Raw genomic sequence first — 27,288 nt, forward strand, 5'->3', positions numbered from 1 at the left:
TGGTGTAAGATAGCCGTCACGTGGACCGACCGCCTGGTGTCGGAATCAAACCTCTGCCTCAGGCTCCACATCGGATGTTTTTGGGAAAGTCACCCGCCGAACCTCCGTTTTGCACAATCTCCAACGTCGGGCCATCTCCTACTCAGCTCGAACTGACATTTCGCGATCCTCCCCTCCACACCACCCCGTCAATTGGACCCCAACACATCCACCGTCGGGATCAATCATCATGTCCGCTCCCTCCCTCGCCAACTACATCGTCAAGCGCCCATGGCTCAAGCGCTGGATGATGCCCATTGCCCAGTGGTACACCGATGCCTCCGGCTACAGGAGACTCGGCTTGAGGTGAGCATTCTCTGGGGCCGGATCATAGCGACCATAGACCATGGATGATCTGGATTACCTCAATTGCGGGAACAATGCCTACATCCAAATCACATCGGTCGCCGCTGGTCCGGGATCAGCCCTTTATACCTCCAACCTACCGACCTCCAGCAATCCAACTAACACTGACCAGGGCTGATGACCTGATCCCCGAGGAGAACGACGTCGTCCAGAAGGCTCTCAAGCGTCTCCCTCCCAAGGAGGCCTACGACCGTATCTTCCGTATCCGCAGAGCATTCCAGGTTCGTCCAATCCCACGAAACAGCTACTTACAAACCTCAAGGGACCATCTAACTCAACCGCGCGTTTAGTGCTCCATCTCCCACACTCTCCTCCCCCCTGCTGAGCAGACCAAGCCCTCCGAGGTGAGTCGACTTCATCCCTTGACAATTCATGGCCCGTTCAGTTCCAGTTTCTCCGCAATAAGCATCGGCCAATCCCGTGAGCGGGATTTGTAACCCACCTGGGTCCCCATCTTTGATGCTTGTTGGTGCTTGGACTGGATGGACTTATCTCCTCTATATGCCTTACAAGCACTATGTCACACTCAATGCTAATAATAATGGTAAACAGGATGTCGAATACCTGAGCCCCATCATCCGCGAGATCGAAAAGGAGAACAAGGAGCGCGAGGACCTCGACGCCCTCGTCGTCAGACGGTAAATGTCTCTCATCTCCATCTCCATTCTATCCATTGAACTAGATTCGATTGTTGTTCTGGGATACAACAAAAATGAATTGCCGCTGGGGTTTTATAGACGGGCGCGGGGTTAAGATTCACACTTGCTGTCCGGCTCGGCGGGGAGAAAGAGAGAGAGAGAGAGAGAGAGAGCTTTTCGTTAATTGAATGAATGAAGAAGGGATTTGGTTTGGGGCTTAAGCTGTGTACGGATACTGTACAAATTCACTCATCGTTGTTGTTGTCCGTTATGCTGTTCTTGGGGTCGTAGGTCGTTGGTGATGTAGCTTGATCTTGTTCCGGGAGGTAGGTCATGATCGCGCTTTGGTTAAGGTGGAGTATAGTAGGATTACACGTGTGAGTATCAGCATATGAATGCTCATGTTACATCCCAGTGGAAAAATCAAGATATCCCTGTCATCGCAGAGTCTACATACTATCCAAAAGTCCAATGATCTACCTGAACATCCAGTCTACACCCTTCAAGCAGTCATCACAGCAATATTAACATCCGTCACTCGCCACATATACCACATGAACAAGCTCCTACTGACATCAGAATCCGAGCTGCACAAGTATCAATGCACATACCTATACGGCGCAAACTTCGCAGCCAGCTCTAGCATATCTTTCTCAGGCATATACTTGAACTTACCGCCGCCCTTGCCCTTCAATTTGCTTACGTCCTTGCCCACGAATACTGCGCAACCTCTCCTGCAACAAGCAGTCAGCAGCTATCCAGTTCATTTTAAACAGGTTGTTCTCAACGTACTGTACCCCCAAATCACCCGTCGAAAACACATCTATACGCTTCAAGGCAAAACAGGCAAACATCTCCACGGACCATTTGCCTAAGCCTCGTACGGCGGTTAATTTCTCGACGAGCTCCTCGTCGCTAGCATTTAACAGCATTCGGGCACTCAATTCACCACTCGCGAATTTTTCAGATAGCCCGTGTATGTATTCTGCTTTTCGCTGGGACAGACCAGCTGTTCGGAGCGTAGGGAGGTCCATTTTGATGATTTCTTCCGGTGTAGGGAACTTCTGTCTCGCTTCATCATCGCTGTTGGTATGAAATAGCGCCACGAATTTATCCCGTATTGATTTGGCTGCTGCGCCGGATACCTGTTGTCCGATGATACTGCTGACGAGGCTTCGAAACGGATCGATTTCCTCGGCTAGACCCTCGGGGGTGAACAGCGGACAGGGATGTTGTTTGATGACGGGGTCGAGTCGCGGGTCGGTGGCGATCAGGTGCGCAATGGCTTGTTCGAGCAATGTGCCGGTTGTGGCTGTTGGACGGGGTCGGCCTGTCTTGCTGGGTGATGCGTCCTCCGTGCCGGGCGGGTATGCAACCAGCGATGAGCCATGGGGGGTGAGGAGCGTTGCATTTGTCCGGTGCGGTTCGACTGGTCGGTCAAGCGGGGGAGGGGTGGAATGTCGTCTGCTAATGCTATGATCAGTGGGAGAGGGGTCCCAGATGTTAGTGCTCCTTGAGCTTGGTGGTGGTGTCTTGGTGGTGTCTGTGAGGAGATTGGGTTCTAAATTGGGATTCGGATTTAGGTTCAGCGCTTTTTTACCCCTTGCTGCAGGCTTTCGTGCTTTGGAGACCCCGTTGGTGCTTGCGGTCCTGTTCGCTCGCTTTGTTTGGATAGCTGGTTGCAGGACTGGGATGGGGGGGTTAGACACGGCGCTCAGACGAGCGGAGCGTCGGAGAGTCATCATAGAGTGGTCTTAGGAGAACAATGGACTTCCAATTGAGGATGTAGTTGTTGAGCTGGATTTATGGAGGGGAATGTTAGTACATCTAGATGGTCGTGGGTAGCTGTCGCTGAGACATGAGACGGAGTACATAAGCTCGGGAAGTCACGAGCAGCTCGAGTTCAGACCGGCACTCAACAGTCCTGGTTTGTAGTTAGCTCTATACCGCTCTTGTTCTGATTTCCATTGCATGGTAAATCTCATCCCCCGCATTTGGGAGATGCAAAACACCCATGTTTCAGTTGAGTTTACTGATGTCATATGACATTTGGTGCTTGAACCCGCGTATGTTGAGCAACCTCAGCTTGCACGACCACGGGCTATTGGAACCCGAATACACAGTATGCAAATCGAGAATCTTGGTTTGTGAGATGCAGGCCAAGCTCATCATGAGTCCAGATGCTAGGTAGATAGATGGTCCAAAGGTTTTTGATTTGGCGGATTACTCCGTCGTTCACTCTGACTGGGTGGCAGCGACTGTGCTGCGTTGTCCATTCCCTAGCTAAAAATATATCACCGTTGTCTTCAAGTTCATGAGGTCCCCGTGACTTCTCCTATCCACCTTAAATTATGTAGACCCTTTGCAAATTCTCGGGTGAATTTCTGGAACGATAACCCTGATGGAAGATTTACCCGACAAATGGGAAAGTCTCGGGGCAAAATGGATTACGGATCGCAGGCTGCCTAGGCATCAACCATCGCGAAAAATTAGACCAAAAGCTTCTATCACGATCAGAATTCTAACCAAACGTTGCGAGTTTTTATCTGAAAGGAAACAGTCCGATTGGTCATGTTTCACAGGTCATCTGCTATCTCTGTAGGCATCAATCCGACGTTCGCAGTCGTCTGTATTTGACCTGAAAAACACATTGCGTTGGCCAAGATAAGATGCGGAATGTCACCGAAATCGCCAACTGAGTGGCGGACGGGGAAGAAGCTAAAGTCAGACAAGCACACCGTATGCAGTCGTACGGCAGTGGAAGCTTGCGTCATCTGCAAAACCGATCCAGGCCAAAGCCGTTGTGCATCCACCGCGTCCATGGCCCAGCCACTACGGAGAACGCTGTCCTACCTCTGATAGTAGATAGTGAGGTGCGTGGTCGTGACTAGCAGAGACTGACTAAGGTATAGTACGTCGGTTCCATGGCTTGATAGGTTCATCCGTTGTAGCTAGTCTAGTCCTCAGGTAAAGTGAATAAGCGATGCCAATCTACCCCGTAAGGGGCGAAACGACAGCCGTCGGTTGATTGCGAGGGCGAAAGCCCATCGGGAATCATCTGGAATTTCCCGGAATAGGTAGTATACCCCGTGGCGGTATACAAACAAGCATCGAGCTCTGCTGAGTATCTGGTCCCGAGAAAAGCTTCGCCTGCAAAGGGTGAGGGCATACGTTGCGTGCCCCGCTTCTCATGACCGTGAACGACTTCGGAGTTCATAGGGTGACCAATAAAAGGGGGTCCGGGTTGGATATGTTACTATGGTGATGGCTGGATGAGTTGTCTATGCTAGTTGCCAAATCAGTTTCTCGGGCGTTCCAGACATGACAGGGGTATGGGAATAGATTATGGTTCATATGACGGGACAAAGGATCCTACGGTGGCATTACTGTGGCTCATTCCCCAATCCCCATATCCGGATCTCGGTCCATCAGTGCTGGATGATCTACAGCGGACCTCGAGATCCCTGGTGTCCTTCTACCAGCCCCTCGACATCATCCCGTTGTCATATTGGATGCGTCAGACTCGGCGACCTCATCCATCCTTATCAATAAGCAGGCATGATTGGGCTAGCCTGTTCCAGCCACCCGCGTCTAGTGGCGTGGGAAGAACGTGCTCGGTGGTAAGATTATCTCCTACACAGTACATAGTACATGCCCTTTGTTACGGAGTGTCGCGGCTTGAAACATCGGCAATGAAGAGGTGCGCTGCTCATCACATCAAGCCGAGGCTCAGACGGTAGCATCTGAGAACAACCATCGTGAACGCCGGATAGGAGCACCGTAAATAACCATCAGTCAGGATTCGCGGGCGTCGCAAGGGCGAGTCGCGCCACTTAAAGGAGGAGATTATCTCCAAGGGAAATCCTAATATTGCGACGGATAGCGGTGGAGCTGCGATGGGTCTGATAGCTGAAGAACTCTAAACGGATCGAGCAAGAACAAGCAATAGTGGCAGCGACCACGGCGATCGCATGGGCAGGCTTGATCTTGCGCGCGGGATCTCCTCGCAGGCCTATCACGCTTATTCCTTTTTGTGACGGGCGAGAATAATAATGACGCCCTCCCTTACTCCGGACAGCGCAGAGAAACTTGGCCTCTGCAACCGTCCAGTCTGACTTGCCGATGCGCTGGATTGTTTGCCGTCAAGCCAGCGCGATAGACCTGTGATCGTGTCATATCATGGATGTTTCGAGTAATCGCCACTACGGCTGGATTAGCAGAGAGTAATGCGCCTATGGCCAGGCAGCTCGGGCTCTGCTGTTTATCGTCCTATCCAGCCGGCCAATTTCGATCGTGTATGGTAAGTAAGTTACGCCGACTAGGAATTACCGAACCAGGTCTCGGAGTACTTTGTGACCAGGCCAAGTGGGGGCCGCTAGAGTAGGTCTGGGAGATACAGCCGTGTTACGTACAACTGTATGTAACACGTGATGTCCCCTCTCAGAGCCACGGATGTCGCCACTTTATTATTAGCTTCCTGAGAGGATTGTTTGTTATTACTCGGTATCCACCGGTACCTGAAGCCAAGAAGAGAATTGAGTTTTCAGGCATGAGGCCCAGCGCATTCACCTTGGAAGTCAAGAACAACATGGACATCGCAAGAATGGGTCGCAAACGGGTCACAGTAGTGCCGAAAAATGATCGTGGAACTCTTTTTTCTTCAACATCGTCTTCCACTTGCCATGAACATACGTGTCAGGCGGCGAAGTCTAAGGCACCAGGCGACCGAATTCCAACACCCGCGAACAGGGCGCTGCATACCAACGTAAGGCAGGCGAAGCCTTTTCCAGGTCCCAAGTCGAGTCCTCAGTGGGAAGAAAGCGGGTCCCTTCAGATTCCAATAAATTCAGATCGACCACTACGCAGCAACTGACTCAATAGGCGTGGTCGATAACTAGTAGTATCAATATTAGCATTCTCACAAGCACCGTGGTGTCACCATCAGTGCTGGGGATGAAAGGGAAGACGGCTTGGTTGCTGGCTGCTCAGAGGGAAAGGGATGGCTCTGGCGGAAGGAGGAGTGAAGGGATGGTCCAGAGGCATAGATAGATCCGTGGCAGTTAATGAGATACATGTATATTGTCTGCTGGTATAGGCTGCTAATATTAGTCAGGACCTCCCTAACAATGTGCGATTGGGGTCTGGCCCCTCCTAGCGGCAGGATGCTAAATTTGTCAGTATTGTTACCTGCCACAACGAATGTTCGTGATGTATCGAGTCGCATTTCATCAGAGAAGTCATCTGTCAGTTGCAGTTGGGTCTCCTAGGTTGCGGACTTGCACAATTCGGACTGTTTCAGCATTATGATGCAGATGTTGGGGGCGATGTGAATGTATAGTGTAATGTATACTCCGTAGTGTATACGTATGTAAGTACTAGAGTTGCTCCCAGGTCAGACCAGTCATGACGTCTGTCCCCTCGCCATCACAATGAAAACGGGGCCATGCCTTGGGAGACAATCAATAATACCAGTGAAGTTGCCTGCTTTGAGTCCGATCCAAGCGGCGTCGGCTCGAGGATCGAGACAACCAGCGGCGATGGGGAAGAAGGGGGAGGGGGGAAAGGGAGGGGCGAGCGAATCAGCGAGCGCCTGGGAGCTTGGCCATTGGCGAGGTGTTACAGGATGGAGGCGACTAGGAGGAACGGACTCGTTTCCGGGTCCAAGATCAGGATTCCACTGGGTGGGCGTTGGTCGATTCTTTTTCCGCTGCCCGTTACCGTGGCCAATGGGCCGCGCAGTTAATTTACGGTACGGGCAGCGTCCATACGGACGTCCGGTAACGTAGCAAGGAGAACCCCCCGGTCTCAGGTCCACCAGCCTCGGGGCCGCGACTCCTTTCTTGCCTTGGTTGTCCTCCCTGAAAGTCTTCCCACTTTCTTGAAGATTTCTTTTCCAGCCATCCCATCCAGTCCTTCCTTCCCTTTCCTCTTTCCTCTGTCCTTCCCTTCTTCTTTCTCCCCGTGCAAATCGTGCCTGCCTAATCCGCGCACTTTCTCTCGCTGAGGGTCTTCGCTAACAACAGCTTCTCTTTCGTTGAAGCTCCCTTCTTTCACTCGCTCGCTTATTTATTGTCTCACAAGCCCCCTTCAGCTTTTACGCTGCCATCCGTGTCAACAAAGGGCCTTGCCTTGCCCCAGTCTGCATACTTAATCCTCAGCCGTCATTGGTAAGTCGACTCGTTGCATGGGTTTGCTCACCCGCCGGACTGGATTCGTTGCATTGCGGTTGCGCTGGACTGGGAGGATTCAACAGACGAACGGTGATGACTGACAACTCTCGATCATACAGTCTCCCGTTATCCTAAACAATGGCCTTCGTCAAATACGCCCTCCCCGTGGTTGCTGCGGCCCATGCCGCCATGGCTGCCAGTGAGTACCGCCAAGGATTGACTGAATGAATCGCAGAATCTGATCGATAATATAGGCTGTGGCTCCACTGACAGCACCATCACCATCAGCAGCCAGAGTGACCTCGACTCCTATGCCACCTGCACGACCCTTAAGGGTGACGTCGAGATCAGCGAGCACGCCTCCGGTGATCTGACTCTCAGCGGTGTCTACTCCATCACTGGTAGCCTGAGCTGCACCGACGGTAGCAACATCACTTCGCTCAGCTCGTCCTCCCTGTCCTCCATTGGCGAGACCTTCAAGCTGGACGGCCTCACCACCCTCACCACCCTCAGCTTCACCAACCTTACCAGCGTTGGCTCCATCTCCTGGTCCGCTCTGCCCGAGCTCCAGGCCCTTGACTTCACCAAGGGTGTTTCCCAGGCCGGCAGCGTCGAGATCACCAACACTGGTCTCACCAGCTTGGACGGTATCTCCCTCACCACCGTCGGTGCTTTCGATATCACCGAGAACACCAACCTGAAGACTGTCAACGTCAACGAGCTCACCAACGCCACTGGTCTGATCAACTTCGCTGGTAACATGGACTCTCTGGAGATCATCCTCCCCAACCTGGGCACTGGTACCAACATGACCATCCGTAACGTCAGCGGTGTCTCTCTCCCCTCCCTCGAGACCCTGAGCGGTCAGCTCGGCTTCTGGGGCAACACCTTCAACAACTTCAGCGCCCCCAACCTCACCAGCACTGCTGACTTGGTCTTCGACGACAACACCAAGCTCGCCAACATCAGCATGCCTGTCCTGAAGACCGTCAACGGTGGTTTCCAGATTGCCCGCAACGACAAGCTTAAGTCCATCGACTTCCCCGACCTTGAGGAGGTCACTGGTGCCATTGACTTCAGCGGTGACTTCGACTCGTAAGTTTCCTTGTGGCTGTTTTGACGAAGATCTTGCTAACCCATGTGTGCAGTGTTACCCTGTCTGCTCTGACTGAGGTCAAGGGTGGATTCAACATGCAGAGTACCGGTAACTTCAGCTGCAGCGCCTTCAAGACCCTGCGTGAGAACAAGGTCATCCGCGGTACCTACACTTGCAAGGCCAGCACCACCGACCCCACCACCAGCGATGGCTCCTCCGGCACCACCACCTCGACCACCAGCAGCGGTACCTCCTCGGCTACCTCCAGCGACAGCGCCTCGGTCATGAACGTGGCCAACCTGCCCGCTCTTGGCCTGGCTGCCATCATCGGTGCCGTGTTCGCTCTGTAAAGGACCTTTGATACCAAGCATTTGTGTGTACGCTTTTTTGAACCGTTAACATGGTCGTGTAAAGTTGCCTAATCAGCAATTGGTTCCTTAATCCCAATTCCAGTATTGTGCTGTTCTTATGATAATAATTGAATATCGGTTGTTTGAGCCACCTGCGCACCGGGCGATGAATTGTTGTTGCTTTTTCTGCTTTGTGTTGAGCTTGTCTGGTCGACGGTGGGTTGGCGGGTAAATGTACTGGGTACGGGACCGCCGTGGGGACGGGCCACCTGGCGACTTGGGGTGGCTGGGCGGCGGTCAAGCCCCTGCCCTCGCGCGGCCGGTGAGCTGTCGCATGGTTAGTTGATAGACGTTCCTTTGCAGTTTACGTGTGCCGTTGCTACATGACAGTATGTTGTTCTCTTCTATTATGATTCGTCGTCTATAACTTACTCTTCTCTGATCTGGGAATGAGCGGTCTTGGGTATCTAGTGTTTATTACCCACACTAGCAGTAGTTTCGTCGTAGCAGCGGGCGCCATCATCTCGTGCGGGATATCTTGGTCGCAGACCGTGGCGACGGAAAGTTAAAGTCGGCCCAGATGACCAGCCCCAGGTGCATCCATCCATCATGCACTCCTGGCTGGGGACGAGGGAGACCCAGACGGACTACGACAGCTCCGAAGCGGCCCCAGACCGCACGATACCTCGCGTGTTCTCTTCCTCGTAGATAGATGGCGAGAGGCCCGGGACACCACCCACCGTCCGTCCTTCCTTACCTCTTCGGGTAGGTCCATTCGGCATCAAGTGTCTGTTCGTCTTCCCGATCGAGTGTCCTTAATCTGAGGGATCGTGAAGGACAATCCCGTTTTGGTGTAGGGGGTGGGTAGCTGGGTGGGTAGCTGCATCCCATCCCGGACCGGACTGTGCCAGTGCAGTGGGCTGTGGGTTGTGGATCATTGACTTTGGTCTCGACTTTTCTGGGTACGCGGGTGGACGGATTTGGTAATGCGTTTGGGAGGGTGTACTTTGTACGTTGGATGGGTGCTTTGTAGGGATATTCGGGTTTGGGGAGAAGTTGAGTATTGGTGTTTGGGTGTTGTGTATTGTGTAGGGATGATGGAGGGGAGGGGGGGTTGAGAGGGAAGGTGTCTATTTGTGTTTTAGGTGTAGCTAGGAGCTAGGAGCTAGGAGCTATACTACCCAGATAGGCATCAGTATAAGTATTAGTATGTAGTACTTAATAATAGTTAGGTGGTCTTTAGGAGGATAGGACGGAGGACTAAGGGATACTAAGGGAAGGTACGCCGTATGGAGTACAATGGATTGGATTTAGGTGGGTTAGGTACATAAGTACAGAAGTACATAATTGATGTGTCATTTTTTGAGGATAGGTTTTGGTTAAGTATTTGGTGGTTGGGTGTTTATTGTTTATTGTTTATTTGGAGGGAGGAGGGCTTCGTGCTTTCATACTCTCTGACTGTGTGTATGTGTGTCGCTATGATCTTTATATTTAGGTAGTAAGAGGGGGGTTGTGTGTATATCTAGTATTCCGTACTTTTGATTGACAGCTTAGGCCGTTGATGTTTCGATTTTCGATTATGTCAAGCAGGGATGGTTTATGTTATATGCATTGTAAGTCGTACTACACAATAGTCAATAGTCATAAGGGAACGTTTGTCTATTGTTTGGTTATTGTTGTCAAGCAAGGTATCCCTCTCTTCCCTGCTTGCTCAAATTCTATACTAGAGCCAGAGTTAAATAGATTGCCGATAGATACATAAAAACTCTCTATACCACTTACAACCTACCTACCCACACCGCACAACGATACTTCTTCACGAGTTCTATCTATCTACTATTTACAATCTGTTAGCGCTCTATCAGTTAAAGCCGAATATAACCTCAGAGTAGCAGCAGTTCTAGAACCTACCCTAGCTCGTAGTGGCCGGATGAATTTTCCTAGCTTGATGGGTGGGTGCGTGGGCCACCAGCACTAATATGATCACCCATCGTGGTGATCGGTCTAAAAGTGAACCGAGGCAGACTAACTACCTAATCAACTAACTAATTGTCATGTTCGAGTCTGATATCGGGATACTGCTTTCGGATCGTTGTTGCCATGCCCTTTTGGGGTCTGGCTTGCGAACGGACGTGGTGGTACTGGGAACGGCCAAGGCGAGGAACGAGTGATGTAGATCGAGGTCGGACGAGTGGTGGGCTGATGAACTCTAAATACGATTATGGGGATGCCGTCGTCGTACACAGTCAGGCAGGTACCTTTGTTTCAGGTGGGGGGTATCGCGCCGGAGGAAAAGAGGCATGTCCGTGCGGAGGAGTGGGTGAGGATCAATAGAGTACGACGGACGTACGGAGTATCTAGACCCCAAATGAAAGGGTCACCACTTACCAGGAATGAGGGAAAAGTTGACCTATTCGTGCGGGCAAGCCCACCATGGAGGCTTGGAGCAGGAGGATGGGGAGGATGACGGGGCTAATATGATAGATAAACGGATAGTCGATGCCTTGCATCTGCGGGATGCCTCAGGTTTGCCGGCTTAGGGCTAGGCCCGACAAGAATAGCATAGCCTGAGGAATTGCCTTTGGAGATCTACGACCCTCCTTCGGCTGTATGCGAAGCCCGCTGTCGAGGTGCTACGGCTGAGGGCCTGGAACGCTTCCAGTGGCGACGACAATAACATCGACAATAGACAGCACCATTTGGATGGCCGGGTCAGCTGCCTACCTGTGAGTCCCTTCCGTCGTAAGGTCGAGGCGAAAGTCGAGGCGAAGGCAAGGTGGTGGCTATACCTGGAATCGACCGGGCGCAGAAATAGACGACGATGGGTCATTCATTGCAGGACGATGGGGACGGCGTACGCCGGATGGAACGATGGAATCCCGGGAGAAGGCCGCTCCCTTGGGGATTCTGAAACACTGGCACGAGTTGCTGGAGCCTTGCTGGCGGCGATAGCCGTGCCTTGGTTTGTTGTCAATATTCCGCACAAGGGGACCAGACAAAGAGAAAGGCAGAGGACGTCGTGCCCGCAGCGAACTAGGCTGGGCCGGCCAGAACCGAAGTGGCAATGGTCCACACCATGGAGACTGGAATCCGATACATGAGGTGATCTTGCATCGCCGCACGCAGGGCCATCCCGGTCTCTGCTGAGATCCGTGCCATGACGGGCCGAGCTAATGTATGTGAGTGCATTAGTCTATCCTCCGGAGCGCTCCCATGGGATAACTATGTATGTATATCCGATGAGGCGCGTACGTACTACTGTACGCGACCGGGGCTGAACGGGTCCATTGTTGCACTGTATGTGCGTTGGGGAAGCCGGTAGAGGCAGGGAAGTTGCTGTAAGCAAGTCGACAGGTAGACTAGCCGGGGAGCTTGCGAGCCGGACGACTGGCTACCGGGTTTGGACAACGCATTGGAGGGGGGCGCGAAGGGGTCTAGGCGGGGAGGGTCGTTGCTTTTGTGATGCATCAACTGTTGACACGATTGGTAGGCTAGTCAGACTGGTTTTGATTTTATTTTGATTTTTCTTTTCTTTTTTTTTTGCCTCTCTGGGTCAATGTGGACGGACAGAAGGACGGGCGGGGGACATTGTGGGCTGAGCAAACCACCCTGTGTTGTTGTTGTTGTTGTTGTTGTTGTTGTTGTTGTTGTTGTTGTTGTGATTCTTCACGGGTGACTCTGGGGGAGGGGATCCTCATTCCTCAAAGGATTTCTGTCAAGTGTCAGTGTCAGGTCAGTGTCAGTCCGTGTCAGCCTGTCTCTCGACTGTTGGACCCGCTATTCAATGCTGTGTAACCAATTCCAAATCTAGACCAAACCTAAATCGCTCCTCGGCTCATCCTTTTCCTGCCACTCAGGATGGATGGCCTTTCACCACCTTAAGACCGTACTCGAGTCTTCCAAAACCTAACTACTCTCGCGAAACCCAATTCGCAATGAACCGGTTCGACATCCATCGTAAATCGTGCTATGGATCTGATGAGCAACATTAAGGTTCGCTTCAGCCGCTCCCCTCTCCATGGATGGTCATGGCCCTTCCGTCGCTGCTGGGGGTTCCCTGGTTCAGTCAATAGATTGGCACCCATCGATGCGTCGAGACCCCGATAATTCGGAAAATAAGCGAAACTCGTCAACTGAGCGTCCCTCGGGCAATTTTCTAAGGTTTCATCCATGGGCCCGTGAGCCCCAGGACCATGTAGTAGCGCAAGCATGTATGCCATCCATGGGCGCACACGCAACGAGAGTTTACGGGTGAGTTCGTGCCTGGCGGCCACTGCGTGCGAGCGATCTCGGATCGAACAGGGGTGGTTGCTCTTGCAACTGGTGTCCAGTGTTTCATGGCGCTTTCCCGGTGGATGTATGTACTGCCAACTCACCACTATGGAGCTTGGTACTTTGCAGCCTCCACTATGGTGCTATGGGTGGTCCGGGAGGCAAATTGATCGGACATACTCGTTGATACTCGGAGTCTGGGTAACCTGTCGCGCGCGACCAAACCCTTGGTCGCTGAAGAAAGGGCGGCTAACGATAACGGTTGAAGGTGCCATCACCATCCCTCGGCTACTAGGGCAAGAGACTTGCCTATCCGGGAATAACTGAGTCCGCCCTAATCACGTTAGTGTCTCCCAGATGGCGTCCAAGACTCAAGCCGCCCCCGGAACTTCCTCCAAGCCTCTGCCATATGGGAGGCTGGTATCGATAGATGAGCAAGATGATGATCGGCTAGACTCCTCCTTCCTCTCTCAACGTGGGGCGGCCTGGGCGTGGCTGCACTGTCTGGAGCTAGAAGATCCATTGTTCCTTCATTCATGCCGCATCCTCAGATCCGGGGCACTCGAATCTGACAGATCTGATCCGGGAGCCTCCTTGATTCCCATTCATCAGCAATGCCTGGATGGTATTTGTCCTGTTTGGTCCGCCTTCCCAATATGGCTCTGGCTCTGGTCCCATCGCTGGCTCTCCTTTCTCCACTGACGTCCTCGGGCTTTGCTCAATCTCCACCAAGGGAGAGTAGCGTACTTTTCTGGAGGATCTTCCGTTCACTGATTGCATTGCCATCCGCCGTACCACCGTGCTAACGAGCGGTGCTCATCGCCGTAACCCTGGAATTGGGCCTTCCTAGTCCTTTCCCTAAAACTTCTTCAGGCCATATTCAGGTGGAGTATTCCGAAACACATACTATATCGCCTGTCCGTTGGAGACGTCCGACGGGATTCCAAATTTCCTGCCCAGGTCAGAGCCAAATTATAGCAACGGACTATTCCCAGTATGCCCCAAGAAAAGAAGCAGTCCAGAACCGGGCTTGACAGCCGTCATACCCTGGTCGCTGGGATCTCCCAGTGTCCCAGGCGTATGGGCCCTTCCTCGGCTGCGGACGATCCCAACTCTGTCTGAGTTTTGACCCCTTCGTTCGGGCCCGTTCGGTTATAACTTGTGCTATTATAGACATGGCCACTTTCTGATACCACTGCCCAGGCTGGCGAGGGGTGTCGATGGAGACAATGGCTCTGTCGCATGCACCAAGGAGAGGCGCCTCATTCGTAACCAGCAAAAATAGGTCAGGACTATGACTCGTGACAGATGACGCCGTCCTCTGGCTACCTCTGACGATGTTGAAGTCATTGTCTCCTCGCAGGGCTCTTCCGGGCACCGAGTACTTTTGGCTTCCCTCTACGAAGTCCTTGCTTCGTGCTATTAGGTTCTGCTCTCCTCCTGCCGAGGTTATGATCTGCTTTCGGGGATCCTGCGTCTGCCTGTGCGTCGGATGTTTATGTATAGTACATTCTTACTCTGGGCTCTCATGATCCTTTATTGGTACTTTTGCCCTCTGTGGCCAGGTATCCTCAACTAGGATGCGGGTGGAGAGGAGGAGTGCAGAAGATCGGACCCAGCTTGCTCCCATGGGGCCCTCGCCCTGAGCTCCCGTGCAGACCATGTGCTATACATAGTAGTGGTATATACGGGATCGAATTTGGGAAGATCAGGGCGATCGAGCCGACTTTTGATGCCTTCCAACTGGATGGTCCGGATGGTTGATCCGATCTAAGTTCTGTAATTTGACGTTTAGTTTGCTTCTCCATGGCCTCAGCGCATTACCCGGTTCGGACAAGGGCCTGTGGTCGAACTAGCCAGACGGATAAGCGCCGCAGGCCCAGTTCCCACACCTGTAACAGCCACCAGCCCGCGCTTGTCCAGACGGTGGGAACGTTTTGTGCCTCGACGCTATGGGTTTCGCGGATGCATCGCCGCCTGGGTCCGGGATCCGAGTGGGCACAGGCGGATGGATCATGGCCATTGGCCCGAACAGACTATTGATGGTTGCGATGCAAGGGGAGTCGATACCTTTTGCCCCGTGTAGATCGAAAACCGCTGCAGCGGTGACAAATCAAGGGTCTGCGATCCCCCCATCCGACTCTCTCTTGTTCATCGGGATCATGGCACGTTGATTCGTCGATCCGGTGCTGCCTCACGTCTGTGCCCATTTCTGATACTAGAGATACCCCTCCAGGGAGGCCTAAAAAAGTACTAGTTGGGGCTGTCGAAGTCTGCCGGAACCTTCTTCACACTTCCCCGCGTGGCACTCCTGGAGGGGGAAGGGAGGAGGGGGGAGGGGAGATGACGACGGAACAGGGAGAGGCGTTGAAGGGAGAAGGTCCCGGATGGAGATGGAGGCTGCAGATAATCTGTAGGGGAAGCAGGGAAGGCGCAAACAATACATACATAGTAGGACTGTAGTAGCCAGCGTCGTGAATAGAAAGGGAAATCCAGAAAAAGTAAATAAAAACGAACAAAATCAAAAAGAATTAAAATCTAAAATCGAAAAGCAAAATCATGAAAAGAAAATAAAAATAAAATAAATCGAATAAAATTAAACTAAACTCAACTACTTACGGAGGACTCCACCTCCTCCACCACGACCACCACCACTCCAGACCATCTGTATGTCATCGTCGATGCTCCATTTCCTTGTTGAGGTAGTCGCAGATCGAGCTAATCCGCTTAGCTTCTCGAGAGACCCTCCCCAGAAAGCACTGGTGATACATCCCGGATCTCTCTCTTCACTCACGCTGGACATTTCGTACTATTCGCAACCTCCCCTTCGCATTCCTCTTCCGATGCAGTTCATTGCCAGCTCAAACTGCACGTCTGAGCGCCACCACAATGGCTTCCTTCTGCTCTTTCGGGCTCGCTCTTCCCCACTCCCTTCTTCGCGGACTGCCTCTTCCATCGCCCCCTCCCCTCGTTCACCTGCGGCTTCCAACATATAAAACATGCAGCCGGATCCTCCCGTATCCCTGGGAAAGCATTGAGTTCTTCATCACCTCTTCTAGCCCTCGTGGATTGTCCTGATTGTTCCTCTGGTCTCACTTCTATCCATAGCAACCCGCCCCCTTGATTGCATCTGTGCCATCATCTATTGCCCCTCTGGCCTTATTATTGCTCCTCCCCCTTGAAGCCTATCCTATAGACTTCCCGTCCGTGTTTGTTTACATCACGCCCAGACGGCTTGCACCGGGGCAGACGTACATATCAGAGACATTTCCCCTCAGTGCATACCGACAAACCTCAGACATACAGCTCTTCAGCTGCAGTGCCCCATCTTTCATCTTACCCGCAGCAAGAACACCCGGCACCATGATGTTTGAAGACTTAGGCTCCGCGGCTGACGACTTCTCTCGACGTTGCTCTCTCCCGTGAGTGGTCCGTTACCCTTACCGACAGATGCAGGAACTGACGTGACATGGTTCTTCTCATAGTGGCGTGCGTTCCATCTCCAGTGCGTCCAGTACCACAGACATGACCGACGACCGCCGCCTGCCCCCGCTCCCACGCGTGGATCCGCTGCCTCGGGGCCCCTTCAATCCCTTCACCTCCAATATCTTTGCTACCAGTCCCCCTAGCTCCCAGGATGCGGTCCTCGTCAAGTCCCAATGGCCAGGAGCCGAGCACATTGTGGCTCCTCCGTCACCAGCCACCTCCGCCGATAGTTCCTGGCCAGAACCCGCACAGTCCCAGAAAGTCTTTGAGTGGCCGCGCGAGCTTTCCACAGATGAGCTCCTGAACCTGATCGCTCCCAAGCACATCAACCGCAAGCCACCGTTGCAGCAATTGTGTGGACGGAAGCGCAAGGGAAGCATGATTTCTGCGGATCCGGATGATCAGAGAGAGAAACACAGGATTGCCGAGGGTAACCGACGAAAGAACCTCAGCCAGATACTCCGTGACCTGGACAGCCGCCTTCATGACTTTTTTCTCGAACGAGCAGGGTGGAACCCCTCCAAAAGCCTACCAGAATCGAAGGAGCACATTGTGCAAGCCGCCATCTTTCTCATCGACTTCATGCTCCTGATCATCGTGCACTTGATCCGCTTGGAGAACGAGCTGCCACGCCAGCTGTCGGAGAAGCTGCAGCCCCAGATCCGCTGCATGCAGCTGCAGCAACTGATCTCAAGCCTTCAGCAGCAGAACCAGACGATCCAGCAGCAGAACAAGGCCTTGAAACAAGAGCTCCAGATGTCGGAGGAGCGCAATCGGGCGCTCGAGCTTCAGCTGAAGTCATACGAGCACATGTTCCGATCGCCCAAGAGCGAGCACCTGACTTCTCAGCCCCTGACCCATCTTACCGACGCGAAGCCACGCAACATGCTCCCTGGGTTGCGGGTGTTCTGCGATGAGATTGCCGCCAGCAGTCCTGATTCCTCCCGCCTAGAGCCTGTCCCCACGGGGCCCTCCCACTCTTTCGGACATGCGTACCTCACACACACTCCTCCGATCACGGGGCCCTCTTCGCCGGTGTTTGCACACGCGTCGTATTCGGTGCCGGTATCACGGCGCCAATCCCTCAACCCGTCACCTTGAACTGATGCGTCTTTTCAGGATCACTAAAGGAGGACTTTCGGTCCCTTGTCATGATTCTCCTTGAGTCAAATGTTAGAGCGGCTGTTGTGCGGTCGATTTTCCTTTTTCTTCTTTCAACTGTGTTTTCCGGCATAGCGAGAGCGTTCATCATCAGGTTGCCACTTGGACATGCGAAGTTTCCTGCACCGTGATCTGTTTACCGCCTGGTTGAGTCCACATTGGATTCGATCTTTCCTGCGCCTTTCTTCCACCGAATCTGGATGGAAGCGCAATGTACATCAACCCAAAAAAAGTTGGTTGGAGATCGTGAGGGAGGTTGCATTTGGAGTCTGTACAATCTTTCTTCCATGTTCATATTGGGGATGGCTATAATTATCTTACTTACCGGCCTGGATCTGGAGCAGGGTGGACAACGTTTTGGGGCTGTTATTTTCTTTTTCTTTTTCCTACTATACATATACACGACTGATTTCGGTATTTATTTCTTTGTTTCCTTTGTCATGTCTGGTGTTTTCCGGGAGCGTCCCATGGGCATTGATTGTAACTATCAGCATAGAGGCAAATGACGATGACAATTTTCTGAGACAAGTTGGTCTGGGGTACTCCGTAAAAGCCCGTATGGAGTAGGCATAAGTCCAGTATGCAGCGGCAAAGATATGCAGCTGACTCAGGGACCCTTAGTCACCGCGGCTATTAAAAGCAGCAGGCCAATCCCGAAGCGGCCAACTGGACTCTGGCTGGAACATCGGCGGGTCGAATCTTCCCTGTCAACCTGGAACTTCTCTTCTATCGACGACCGTTCCAATAATCTCAACCTGTGTCGCTGACTGAGAACCGGTCGGATCACCTGGTGTCCCGATCCCTCGTCTTCCGCTTCTCACATTCGTTTGAAACCTTTGCCTTCTCTGCTGGGGCCTCCGGTGCCGCACCACTGTCTCCCGCAGCCAGCCTTTTCCCTACCCTTTTTCCTGCCCCGGGTGATCGCTGGCACCCCCTTCTCCATAGCGCATCATCGACTCTGCCCTCCCTGTCGACGCTTTCGATCCGTCAGATTTCAGCCTCGATTTCGTGGGATCGTCCCTGCCAATATCGCGTCGGCGCCCGCTCCTTTTCCCTTCCCCGGACGGTCCGTCTCTTCCGCCGCCCGTCCTGCATCGTGTTGTCCGCTCGAAGCCAGATTGATCGATCTCCCTGCATTCTGGTGTCCCAGCGATATACATCCCAGCCGCAGAAATCGTCGCCTGTTGTAGGCGTCGACGGTTTCTGAGACCCAAAACTTGGTTTTCTTTTTTTTTTGACAACCAGCTCACATCCTTCCCCTTTTACCCGTCGCGAAGATGTTGCTTCCTAAGGGTGGTGTAACGTGGAAGTCGGCCAAAGCCAGGCTGCCCCCATGGCGGGCTGTTCTGTTCCTGGTCACACGGACCCGGTTTCTTGTATCATTGGCCATCACTGGCCTGGTAATCCTACTATGGCGTGGCATCAGCAAGTCAGCGTCGGAGATGCAAAGGTGAGTACCTGACCCGACGTTGACCGTGTTGCCTGCGACACCCGGTCCCTGGCTATGGCTAGGCACGCGACCAGAAGGCACTAACGACTGCACGTAGCTTCTACTGCTATGGCCCTTCGAAATCGCCGATGGAAATGACCATCAACGAAATGGTCGAGTGGAGCGCTCACACGCAGACCCCTGTCCTCTTCAACCATCACGATCCCTACGAAGTCAATTCGTCCAGCATCAAGACCGTCGATCTGAACCCCATCAAGTCCACCACCCAGGCTATTTCGAATTCTGAGCGGGTTCTCGTCCTGACTCCTCTGAGAGATGCATCCGAACATTTGGTCAACTACTTCAATCTCCTCTACAAGTTGACATACCCGCACGACCTGATCGACTTGGCTTTCCTCGTTGGCGATTGCAGCGACGACACCTTGGCTGTTCTCACCGCGGAGCTGGCCCGAATCCAGGATCAAGTGGATGAGAAGATTGCTTTCCGTAGTGCGACCATTGTCCAGAAGGACTTTGGGGCTGACACCGAGATGAACGTGGAGGACAGACACTCCTTTGCTGCTCAAGGCCCGCGCCGCAAGGCTATCGGGAAGGCTCGCAACTACCTGCTCTACTCGGCCCTCAAGCCCGACCATTCCTGGGTCTACTGGAGGGATGTTGACATCTTTGACAGCCCCGCTAGCATCATTGAGGACTTCATCGCTCATGACCGGGATATTCTCGTTCCGAGTATGTTGCGTTCCCTATCATGCGTATCACGCTCGTGAGTGCTAACTTTATTACAGACATTTGGTTCCACCGCTACCGGGATGGTGTTGATGTTGAGGGTCGATGTATGTAAAGAGAGATTCCCCATGATGCTCGTTTACTGACTCTTGCAGTTGACTACAACTCCTGGATTGAATCCGACAAGGGACGCCGACTCCGCCAGACTCTCGACCCGGACACTGTTTTGGCTGAAGGCTACAAGGAATATGACACTGGCCGGACCTACATGGTTGGCATGGGTGACTGGAGAAAGAACAAGGATGAGGAAGTCGAGCTGGACGGCATTGGCGGTGTGAACATCCTGGTGAAGGCCGACGTTCACCGTTCCGGTATCAACTTCCCGGCGTACGCTTTCGAGAACCAGGCCGAAACCGAGGGATTCGCCCGCATGGCTAAGCGCGCCGGCTACCAGGTGTATGGGCTGCCGAACTACGTTGTCTGGCACATTGACACGGAAGAGAAGCCTGGCAACCTCGGGGACCGCAAAGCATACTAGCTGCATTCTTGAGTTGATCCTCATTTCCACGCAGACTGGGTGGTGCGGCCACTCTCATTCCTCGTCCTTGAAACCCGAATACCCCGTTTCCCGTGTACATCCGAGCCCTTGCAGCGGTTCTTTGCATGGAGGCTTTCCTCATAACGCTTTTATTGATTTTCTTTCTTCATTTCTTCTCATTGCATTCTTCGGACGCGGGGACGGATATCTCACGACGCCGGTAATTAGTCTTCTTTGTATTGCGTGTTAGGGTTATGTCTGCTTTTGTTGGCGCTACGGGGACAGTGTTGAGCGGTATTGGAAGCTCATAGAGAGCGAGCGTGAATGGGCTCTGGTTGGAGCCTACGTTGTTCTGCCAGGCCCAGGCCAGTTCCCTTCACAGGCATGGTGTTCTGATGCTATTGCTCATCTGCTGAAGCTTGCTTGACGGATCACCTGAAGCCATCGCGGCGGTCCTATCTGGGATGGGCCGCTGGCTCGATGGCTCGAGGACGAGGGCGAGGGCAGCAGATGAACCGGCCATGGTGCTTGGCGTCCATGTACATACATATATAGGCTACAATCTGGCGGGCTTGTTATGACCGTAAACCGATCGCCGAGTAGTGATATATCCCTACCTAGCTACAGTAATACAAGGTAGTACTTGTATTACTGTAGCATGAGAGTTGCCCACTGAAGGATTGCTGGGAATCCCCACCGGATAAGAGCTGCTCCTGCTCCCCACCTTTCCCCGCTTCCACTTCCCGCCATCGATCCTTGCCTGTCCGACCTTTTCTCCGTCACTACACTGATCCCTCTCTTTTTACCTGCCAGAAAGAAAGAACCAGGAGCAACATGTCTGCTAAGAACGAATTCCTCTGCATTATCCCGGATAAGCCGGGCATGCTGGCCAAGCGACTGGAAGTTCGCTCGTAAGACCTACCCCTCACCGGGCATCTCACCCAGCACTGACACGCCTGGGTCAACAGCCAGCACCTGCAAGACGTCAAGCCCCTTGTCGAAGCCGGTTCCGTGGTCTTGGGAGGTATGTTTCTTTTTCCTATTCCTTGAACCTCTAAGACTGACCCCGACCAAGGCGCGATGCTCGACAAGCACCCCAAGGAAGGCGAATCGATGACTTTCCAAGGAACCTCGCTCATGCTCGTGGTGGAGAGTAAGGAAGCGGCGGAAGAGATCATCAGGAATGATATCTATGCTAAGAGTGGGGTTTGGGATTTGGACAAGGTGCAGATTATTCCGGTGGGTTCCCTGCTCTCGTTCTTCTGCTGCTCCGCTCTTTGTTTGGCATTCTTACTGACACGTTGGGATCTAGTTCAAGTCGGCCGTCCGGGTGGGATTGTAGATTGATTTCTTCGGTGTCTACCTACCTTTCTTGTCTTATATCTATTGCACGATACATATGAATAAGTGGCTTTATTGCATCGAGAACCTGATAGTGTCAGTACTTATCGATACTATTGAAGTAAGTGGATTTCTCATCCAATGCATTTCCTGTGGCGGTGCAGTCGACGGCAATACTATGTGCCCGTGACCTACCCAGACCGATCCCACCCGTATGGAATGACTAGTCACGTCAGGTTCTGCAGGGATATTGCTCATGGGCGCTGAGTGCAAGAATCCCATGTGCAGGAGTCTCACGAATAGGGAACGATGCCGCATATGCTGTGTAACGGGATCTCCAGACAATGGTCTTGTTTTGAGTTGTGTATGGCTCTAGGTTATGCATAGTTCCATCATGGTGCTTTTCAGCCCAGCTGGCTGATGATAATTCCTTTTGAATGTTTTCAGCCAAGGCTGAGCGCAGATGTACACATGAGGAAATGGTTTCCTCTTCTCCCTATCGCATCGCTTACTCACTGAAGATCGATCGGAAACCTAATCTGAAGGATCGACGGACTACTCATTATATCGTCATCTGGCCTAGACCTGCTGATGGACGTGACGGGTTTTCCATGTCACATCTATTCTGATTCGTTTTTCGCAGGAAAATTTCGAGTGAGGGCGATGAAAAACAAGATAATAATTGGTGCAAGGGTACCAAAAACAGGGAATCTAGTTCCGACGCACGCCCGAGTGAAGCGGCCAACACAAAGCAATAGTTGAAGTTGAGTGCTGGCTAGCGTCGCGCAAAAAAGCAACCCCGATCTTGTGTCACCCTCCATATCCTCTCGACTGTGGCAATCGAAAGTTACATTCCACGCGAGCCGAGGAAGTAGAACCCCCTTCCCCCCGCCAACAAATTGTGGCAGATATAAAAGATATGCAGCAACTGCACGGTCGTCTTCGAAACCAAGCCACTGCCACCTGAGTATCAGCCGCACGTCCCACATCCTTCATTATGCCTTCCAACGAGAGCATGCCTCAAGCCGGCAACACCGCCGTCCTCCGCAGCATCAATCCGAATTACACCGGCTTCGACCACATCAGCTGGTACGTTGGAAACGCCCGTCAAACGGCGACCTACTTCGTCGCCCACTTCGGCTTCAGCGTCGTAGCCTACCGCGGCCCCGAGACCGGGTCCTACCTGAGCTGCTCGTACGTCGTCACAAACGGCAACGCGCGTTTTGTCTTCACAGCGCCCATCACCTCGCCCAACAACACCTGGGACACGCGCGCTTCGGATCATGACCGCCAGCACTTGAACGAGATGCAAGCTCATCTCACTAAACACGGTGACGGCGTCAAAGACATCGCTTTTGCAGTCGACGACGTCACCAGTGTTTGGGAACACGCCGTACAGAATGGTGCCACCTCTATCCAGAAACCACAGCTCCTGAAGGACGACACCGGCGAGGTCCTCTCCGCCACGGTCCAGACTTTCGGAGATACAGCCCATACGCTGATCAACCGATCCGCATACCGGGGCGTTTTCCTTCCCGGATACCAAGCCGTATCCGGATACGATAGACTAAATGATCTATTACCGAAGATCGATGTGATCGAGATCGACCATTGTGTTGGGAATCAGGGATGGGATGGCCTCGACAGTATCGTCAAGTAGTAAGTGCTGACCTATTTTGTCCATCTCGATACGCATCCTAACGTTTGGACAATAGCTACGAAGACGCATTCAACTTCCATCGCTACTGGACTGTTGATGACAAGGAAATGTGCTCGGATTACTCCGCTATGCGGTCTGTTGTTGTTGCATCGCCGAATGAGGTCATCAAAATGCCTATGAACGAGCCCGCTGTCGGCAAGAAAAAGTCCCAGATAGAAGAGTATGTAACCACCACCACCATCACCACTCGCCTATCCCACCAGCAACAATAGCACTAACACCCCGCCAGATTCGTAGAATACTACAACGGCCCAGGCTGCCAACATATCGCCTTCCTAACTCCCAACATCATTACCGCAGTGGAGAATCTCACCAAGAGGGGCGTGGATTTCCTCTCCGTCCCAGAAAACTACTACGTGAACATGCGGGCCCGTCTCGCGGCCGCAAACATGAGCCTCGCCGAAGACATCAACACGCTCCAGAAATATAATATTCTTATTGATTTCGACGAGGGTGGCTATCTGCTGCAGATCTTCACCAAGCATGTCGTGGATCGGCCGAGCGTGTTTCTGGAGATCATCCAAAGGGAGAATTTTGATGGATTTGGGGCGGGGAATTTCAAGAGCCTTTTTGAGGCGTTTGAGAGGGATCAGGCGTTGAGGGGGAATCTGTAGGGTTTGGTTTTGTTGCTGTATAATTTGGTTGAATTGGGAGGTGGTTTGGGCAGCTGGAGGGTATATTGTATTGGAAGAGTTTCTGACCTGGCTCGAAATTAGACAGAAAAGGATGCCTGCCGTCGTGCAGGCCACAGACATTGCATAATACATATGGCTTGATTTGAGAGGAAATGACTCCAATCTCTCGTATTGAGCATCCTTGGATCGTCAAGGAACGAGATGTGAACAGCCCGATAATGGAACTTGCGCGTTCCGAATTTGAACACCCTTGTTGCTTCAAGAGTATAAAGGCTACAAATCTATCAACGAGCCGTTAACCCTCAGCACCGGAGCAACTCGTTCAGTTGCCCTTCGACATGATCTCAGCTTCATCTGGCACATGGCCGAAAGCCACTACAATCTGGTATTGGAATGCTTCCTCAGAAGGCCACACAGGACGCCCATTTCGTGTCATGACGGTTGAGTCCGGCTTTTCCCGCGCATGAGTGGCCTCACGAATATTCCAATCGGTTCTCAGTGCCACATATCCATGGCTGGCAACCTGTGTTCCCTTTGCCATCATCTCTTCATCCTTGAAGCACAGGGTCAAATGCTCACCCTTCGGATCCTTCTGATATTCACCATCGATTGAGGTTGTCAGGTGGATGCCTGAGCTAGGATAAACGTCAGTCTTCTATTTGATGGAAAGTATCACTAAAAATTGTCTGCCTTGGGGGCTCCTTACCGAACAAGGACGGCCTTTGGATAGAACTTCTGATCAGTGGCCGTTTGATACGCGATAGCTATATACTGTCTAATGTTTTGGGCGCTGGGTTGGCTCAAGAAGTAGAACCTGACTAGATTCACGGTCGACATGATAGGAAGCTAAGGCTGTATCGTAGAAATCGATAGCGAAAGTTGATTTCGCTGCTCGTAGGCGACACAACCGAAGGCTATATAAGCCAATCGACCATCACAGCAAGAATCTCGCCGGGCCCGACTGCTTGTTGCGTCTTATGCATGGCCCCTGTTCACAATCTCCCCCTCTCCCCGAGGCGCGCTGTTTGTTGGGTATGGATGGACCACGTCTCCGCTGTCCTGCAAGAGCTAAGCAGCATATTGCCGAACTCGCGTACTTTCGCATGCGAGGATCCGCATCCTTGCTCGTAAGAATGAGCTAGCCCTTGGAAGATTGCGGGGTAGAGCTGAGGTTGAGGAGCCTAGGCTGCCCCCAAGCCTGCGACGCGCCTATGGTAGATTGGAAGGGCCTGAGCGCACGCTCCGGAAAACGATCGACCTCCAAGTGGCTAGTAGGCTACCTTCATACCGTTTTGTAGAGCAAGAGCACGGCTTGTGAACCGTGTACAGGATCCCTGATGGGGTGTGAAGTGTTGCAGACCATCGTAGCCCTGTAGGGATTGCCAGTCATATGACCGCAATTAGCGCCTTCCGAATCTAGACCCAGCGACATTACGGGCGTCCCCTTGCCATTCATTCGTCCTCATCTTTCTAAGCTCCCTGTTCTATGTCCTTGAGCCATCCACCAGGCCTAGCCTGTTGAGCTGGCTGTTTAGGTCTTCAAGTCAGTATGTCGGGCTCATCCTCACCCGGATTATTACGTCTGATTGGCTGCGTCCAACGAGTCCTAGTATCCCAAGTATCACTTCCCTCGCCCTCACATTAACCCGCGCCGCAAATTCCTTAGTATTATGGCAAATCGAGCCAGCAACGCACGCTTGCACTTTTGCAAGATCAGACCCTTGGTATCTGGACCATACTGCCGACAGGTACGGCTTATCACACCACAACCACGCAGGAGGGCAACCCGTATGGAACCCAGCAAGGTTCAGTACGAATTTGTGGAAGAAGTTGAGCGCCTGGACTACTACGTTCCTGGAGGCTACCACCCTACCATGATTGGTGATGAGCTTGGTGCAGGTCGATATGTTGTCGCTCACAAACTCGGGTTCGGCCGCTCCGCCACAACTTGGCTAGCAGAGGACAGAAACCAAGGACAGCTGGTTGCTCTCAAGATCTCTACCGCGGAGTCAGCTGAACGAACGCATGAATTGCAGATTCTTTTGCAGCTAGCTAAGGCCGAGTCCGAGCTCCCTGGAAAGGAGTCTGCGCAGAATCTGATCGATTCTTTCACGTTCTCAGGACCAAATGGCACTCATCGGTGTTTAGTTACGGATGCGGCTAGGGTTAATCTTGATGAAGCGAAGGATGCTGCCTATCATCGGCTCTTTCATCTTCCTACTGCTCGAGCCATTGCCGCGCAGCTCATCCTCGGTGTGCAGTTCATCCATTCTCAAGGTATCGTTCACGGTGGTACGTTTGGCATGCTGAATCCCGTCTCCACCAGTTGACTGAGGAATATGAGTTGATCTAACGTTGGCCACAGACCTCCACCTTGCAAATATCCTTCTTCGCTTGCCATCTGATATGCGAGACATGACTCTTGAGCAGCTACGTGCTAAGACACGCGAGCCCGCAAGAATTCCTGTCATACGTGAAGATAGCGCTCCCCTTGATTTAGGAGTTCCTCCAGAAATCATCGTTCCCGTTTGGCTTGGGCTAGGTAGTGACGAGATATCCCTCGCGGACTCCGAAATCATGATTGCAGATTTTGGAGAAGCATTCGATCCTCAAATAACACAGCAGTTTACAGCTCATACACCGCTCCTGATCGCACCGCCGGAATCTCGCTTTGCAGAGCCAGGGGGAACTGATGACCCGCTATCCTTCCCGGGGGATATATGGACGCTTGCGTGCACGGTCTGGGATATTCTCGGAGACAGACCCCCCTTTGAAGCCTTCCCCGCCACATCGGATGAGGTTACCATTGAGCATGTTGAACTGCTAGGCCAACTTCCAGAACGGTGGTGGAGGAGGTGGGAAAAGAGGAGGGATTGGTTTGATGAGGATGGACGCAAGAATGTGAAAGAGTCCCTTCGTCAATGGTACCTGAATAGCACCAGGGACTGGAACCAGCGATTCTCGGATTCTATTCAGAAGCCCCGGGAGAGGAAGAAGTTCGATATCTTCTCCGCAGAGGAGGAAAATGCGTTTCGTAATATGATAAAGTCGATGCTGGTGCTCGAGCCAAGTGAAAGGGCGACAATCGAGGAAGTGGTGCTTTGTGAGTGGATGCAGAGATGGGGCCTGCCGGAGGTGCAAAAAATGCGAGATGCACTACAACAGATGGAAAACATTTGAACTAATGTGAAAGTATATTCCTTATCAATGGTGTCGAGCCTAATAGAGCTTTTAAGTAATGTGGTTGCTAGGGATTATAATGTCGCAAACTACAGAGCCCCGGAAAAGCCGGGCTCATTT

General features: G+C 52.5%; 10 protein-coding genes across 10 annotated transcripts; 7 read left to right on the plus strand and 3 right to left on the minus strand.

The window, feature by feature from the left end:
• Window positions 1–160: 160 nt before the first annotated feature.
• BO80DRAFT_420968 (ubiquinol--cytochrome-c reductase subunit 7) lies at window positions 161–1,214 on the plus strand. Its single transcript, XM_025718490.1, has 4 exons — window positions 161–345; window positions 518–626; window positions 696–749; window positions 958–1,214. The coding sequence occupies exons 1-4, from the start codon at window positions 230–232 to the stop codon at window positions 1,045–1,047; spliced, it is 369 nt and encodes a 122-aa protein (XP_025580096.1). The 5' UTR covers window positions 161–229; the 3' UTR covers window positions 1,048–1,214.
• A 239-nt stretch (window positions 1,215–1,453) lies between these two features.
• alkA (DNA-3-methyladenine glycosylase II) lies at window positions 1,454–2,870 on the minus strand. Its single transcript, XM_025722412.1, has 3 exons — window positions 1,836–2,870; window positions 1,655–1,777; window positions 1,454–1,609 (listed from the first exon to the last, which is right to left on the minus strand). The coding sequence occupies exons 1-3, from the start codon at window positions 2,786–2,788 to the stop codon at window positions 1,546–1,548; spliced, it is 1,140 nt and encodes a 379-aa protein (XP_025580097.1). The 5' UTR covers window positions 2,789–2,870; the 3' UTR covers window positions 1,454–1,545.
• A 4,134-nt stretch (window positions 2,871–7,004) lies between these two features.
• ecm33 (GPI-anchored protein Ecm33) lies at window positions 7,005–8,819 on the plus strand. Its single transcript, XM_025718491.1, has 4 exons — window positions 7,005–7,210; window positions 7,333–7,412; window positions 7,468–8,308; window positions 8,362–8,819. The coding sequence occupies exons 2-4, from the start codon at window positions 7,352–7,354 to the stop codon at window positions 8,657–8,659; spliced, it is 1,200 nt and encodes a 399-aa protein (XP_025580098.1). The 5' UTR covers window positions 7,005–7,210; window positions 7,333–7,351; the 3' UTR covers window positions 8,660–8,819.
• Window positions 8,820–11,914: 3,095 nt separating this feature from the next.
• On the minus strand, window positions 11,915–12,357 carry BO80DRAFT_430945 (uncharacterized protein; the record flags this gene model as incomplete). Its single annotated transcript, XM_025720721.1, has 2 exons — window positions 11,915–12,130; window positions 12,265–12,357. 2 exons carry the CDS (start codon window positions 12,355–12,357, stop codon window positions 11,915–11,917), a joined length of 309 nt encoding a protein of 102 aa, XP_025580099.1.
• A 3,754-nt stretch (window positions 12,358–16,111) lies between these two features.
• Window positions 16,112–17,616, plus strand: BO80DRAFT_80939 (putative HLH DNA binding domain protein). Its single transcript, XM_025724814.1, has 2 exons — window positions 16,112–16,353; window positions 16,417–17,616. The coding sequence occupies exons 1-2, from the start codon at window positions 16,295–16,297 to the stop codon at window positions 17,516–17,518; spliced, it is 1,161 nt and encodes a 386-aa protein (XP_025580100.1). The 5' UTR covers window positions 16,112–16,294; the 3' UTR covers window positions 17,519–17,616.
• Window positions 17,617–18,855: 1,239 nt separating this feature from the next.
• On the plus strand, window positions 18,856–20,292 carry BO80DRAFT_451359 (ANP1/MMN9/VAN1 family protein; the record flags this gene model as incomplete). Its single annotated transcript, XM_025721878.1, has 4 exons — window positions 18,856–19,028; window positions 19,126–19,757; window positions 19,814–19,861; window positions 19,910–20,292. The coding sequence occupies 4 exons, from the start codon at window positions 18,856–18,858 to the stop codon at window positions 20,290–20,292; spliced, it is 1,236 nt and encodes a 411-aa protein (XP_025580101.1).
• A 638-nt stretch (window positions 20,293–20,930) lies between these two features.
• BO80DRAFT_420977 (uncharacterized protein) lies at window positions 20,931–21,967 on the plus strand. Its single transcript, XM_025718492.1, has 4 exons — window positions 20,931–21,203; window positions 21,261–21,316; window positions 21,368–21,531; window positions 21,605–21,967. The coding sequence occupies exons 1-4, from the start codon at window positions 21,127–21,129 to the stop codon at window positions 21,632–21,634; spliced, it is 327 nt and encodes a 108-aa protein (XP_025580102.1). The 5' UTR covers window positions 20,931–21,126; the 3' UTR covers window positions 21,635–21,967.
• Window positions 21,968–22,421: 454 nt separating this feature from the next.
• BO80DRAFT_490119 (4-hydroxyphenylpyruvate dioxygenase family protein) lies at window positions 22,422–24,106 on the plus strand. The gene is made up of 3 exons (XM_025723620.1): window positions 22,422–23,292; window positions 23,349–23,513; window positions 23,583–24,106. The coding sequence occupies exons 1-3, from the start codon at window positions 22,631–22,633 to the stop codon at window positions 23,965–23,967; spliced, it is 1,212 nt and encodes a 403-aa protein (XP_025580103.1). The 5' UTR covers window positions 22,422–22,630; the 3' UTR covers window positions 23,968–24,106.
• Window positions 23,958–25,312, minus strand: BO80DRAFT_460838 (uncharacterized protein). Its single transcript, XM_025722413.1, has 2 exons — window positions 24,695–25,312; window positions 23,958–24,623 (listed from the first exon to the last, which is right to left on the minus strand). The coding sequence occupies exons 1-2, from the start codon at window positions 24,823–24,825 to the stop codon at window positions 24,311–24,313; spliced, it is 444 nt and encodes a 147-aa protein (XP_025580104.1). The 5' UTR covers window positions 24,826–25,312; the 3' UTR covers window positions 23,958–24,310.
• An 86-nt stretch (window positions 25,313–25,398) lies between these two features.
• On the plus strand, window positions 25,399–27,229 carry BO80DRAFT_420979 (kinase domain-containing protein). The gene is made up of 2 exons (XM_025718493.1): window positions 25,399–26,280; window positions 26,354–27,229. Exons 1-2 carry the CDS (start codon window positions 25,779–25,781, stop codon window positions 27,166–27,168), a joined length of 1,317 nt encoding a protein of 438 aa, XP_025580105.1. The 5' UTR covers window positions 25,399–25,778; the 3' UTR covers window positions 27,169–27,229.
• Window positions 27,230–27,288: the final 59 nt, after the last annotated feature.

The sequence above is a fragment of the Aspergillus ibericus genome (assembly GCF_003184845.1).
Source record: "Aspergillus ibericus CBS 121593 unplaced genomic scaffold BO80scaffold_2, whole genome shotgun sequence".
Taxonomy (NCBI): domain Eukaryota; kingdom Fungi; phylum Ascomycota; class Eurotiomycetes; order Eurotiales; family Aspergillaceae; genus Aspergillus; species Aspergillus ibericus.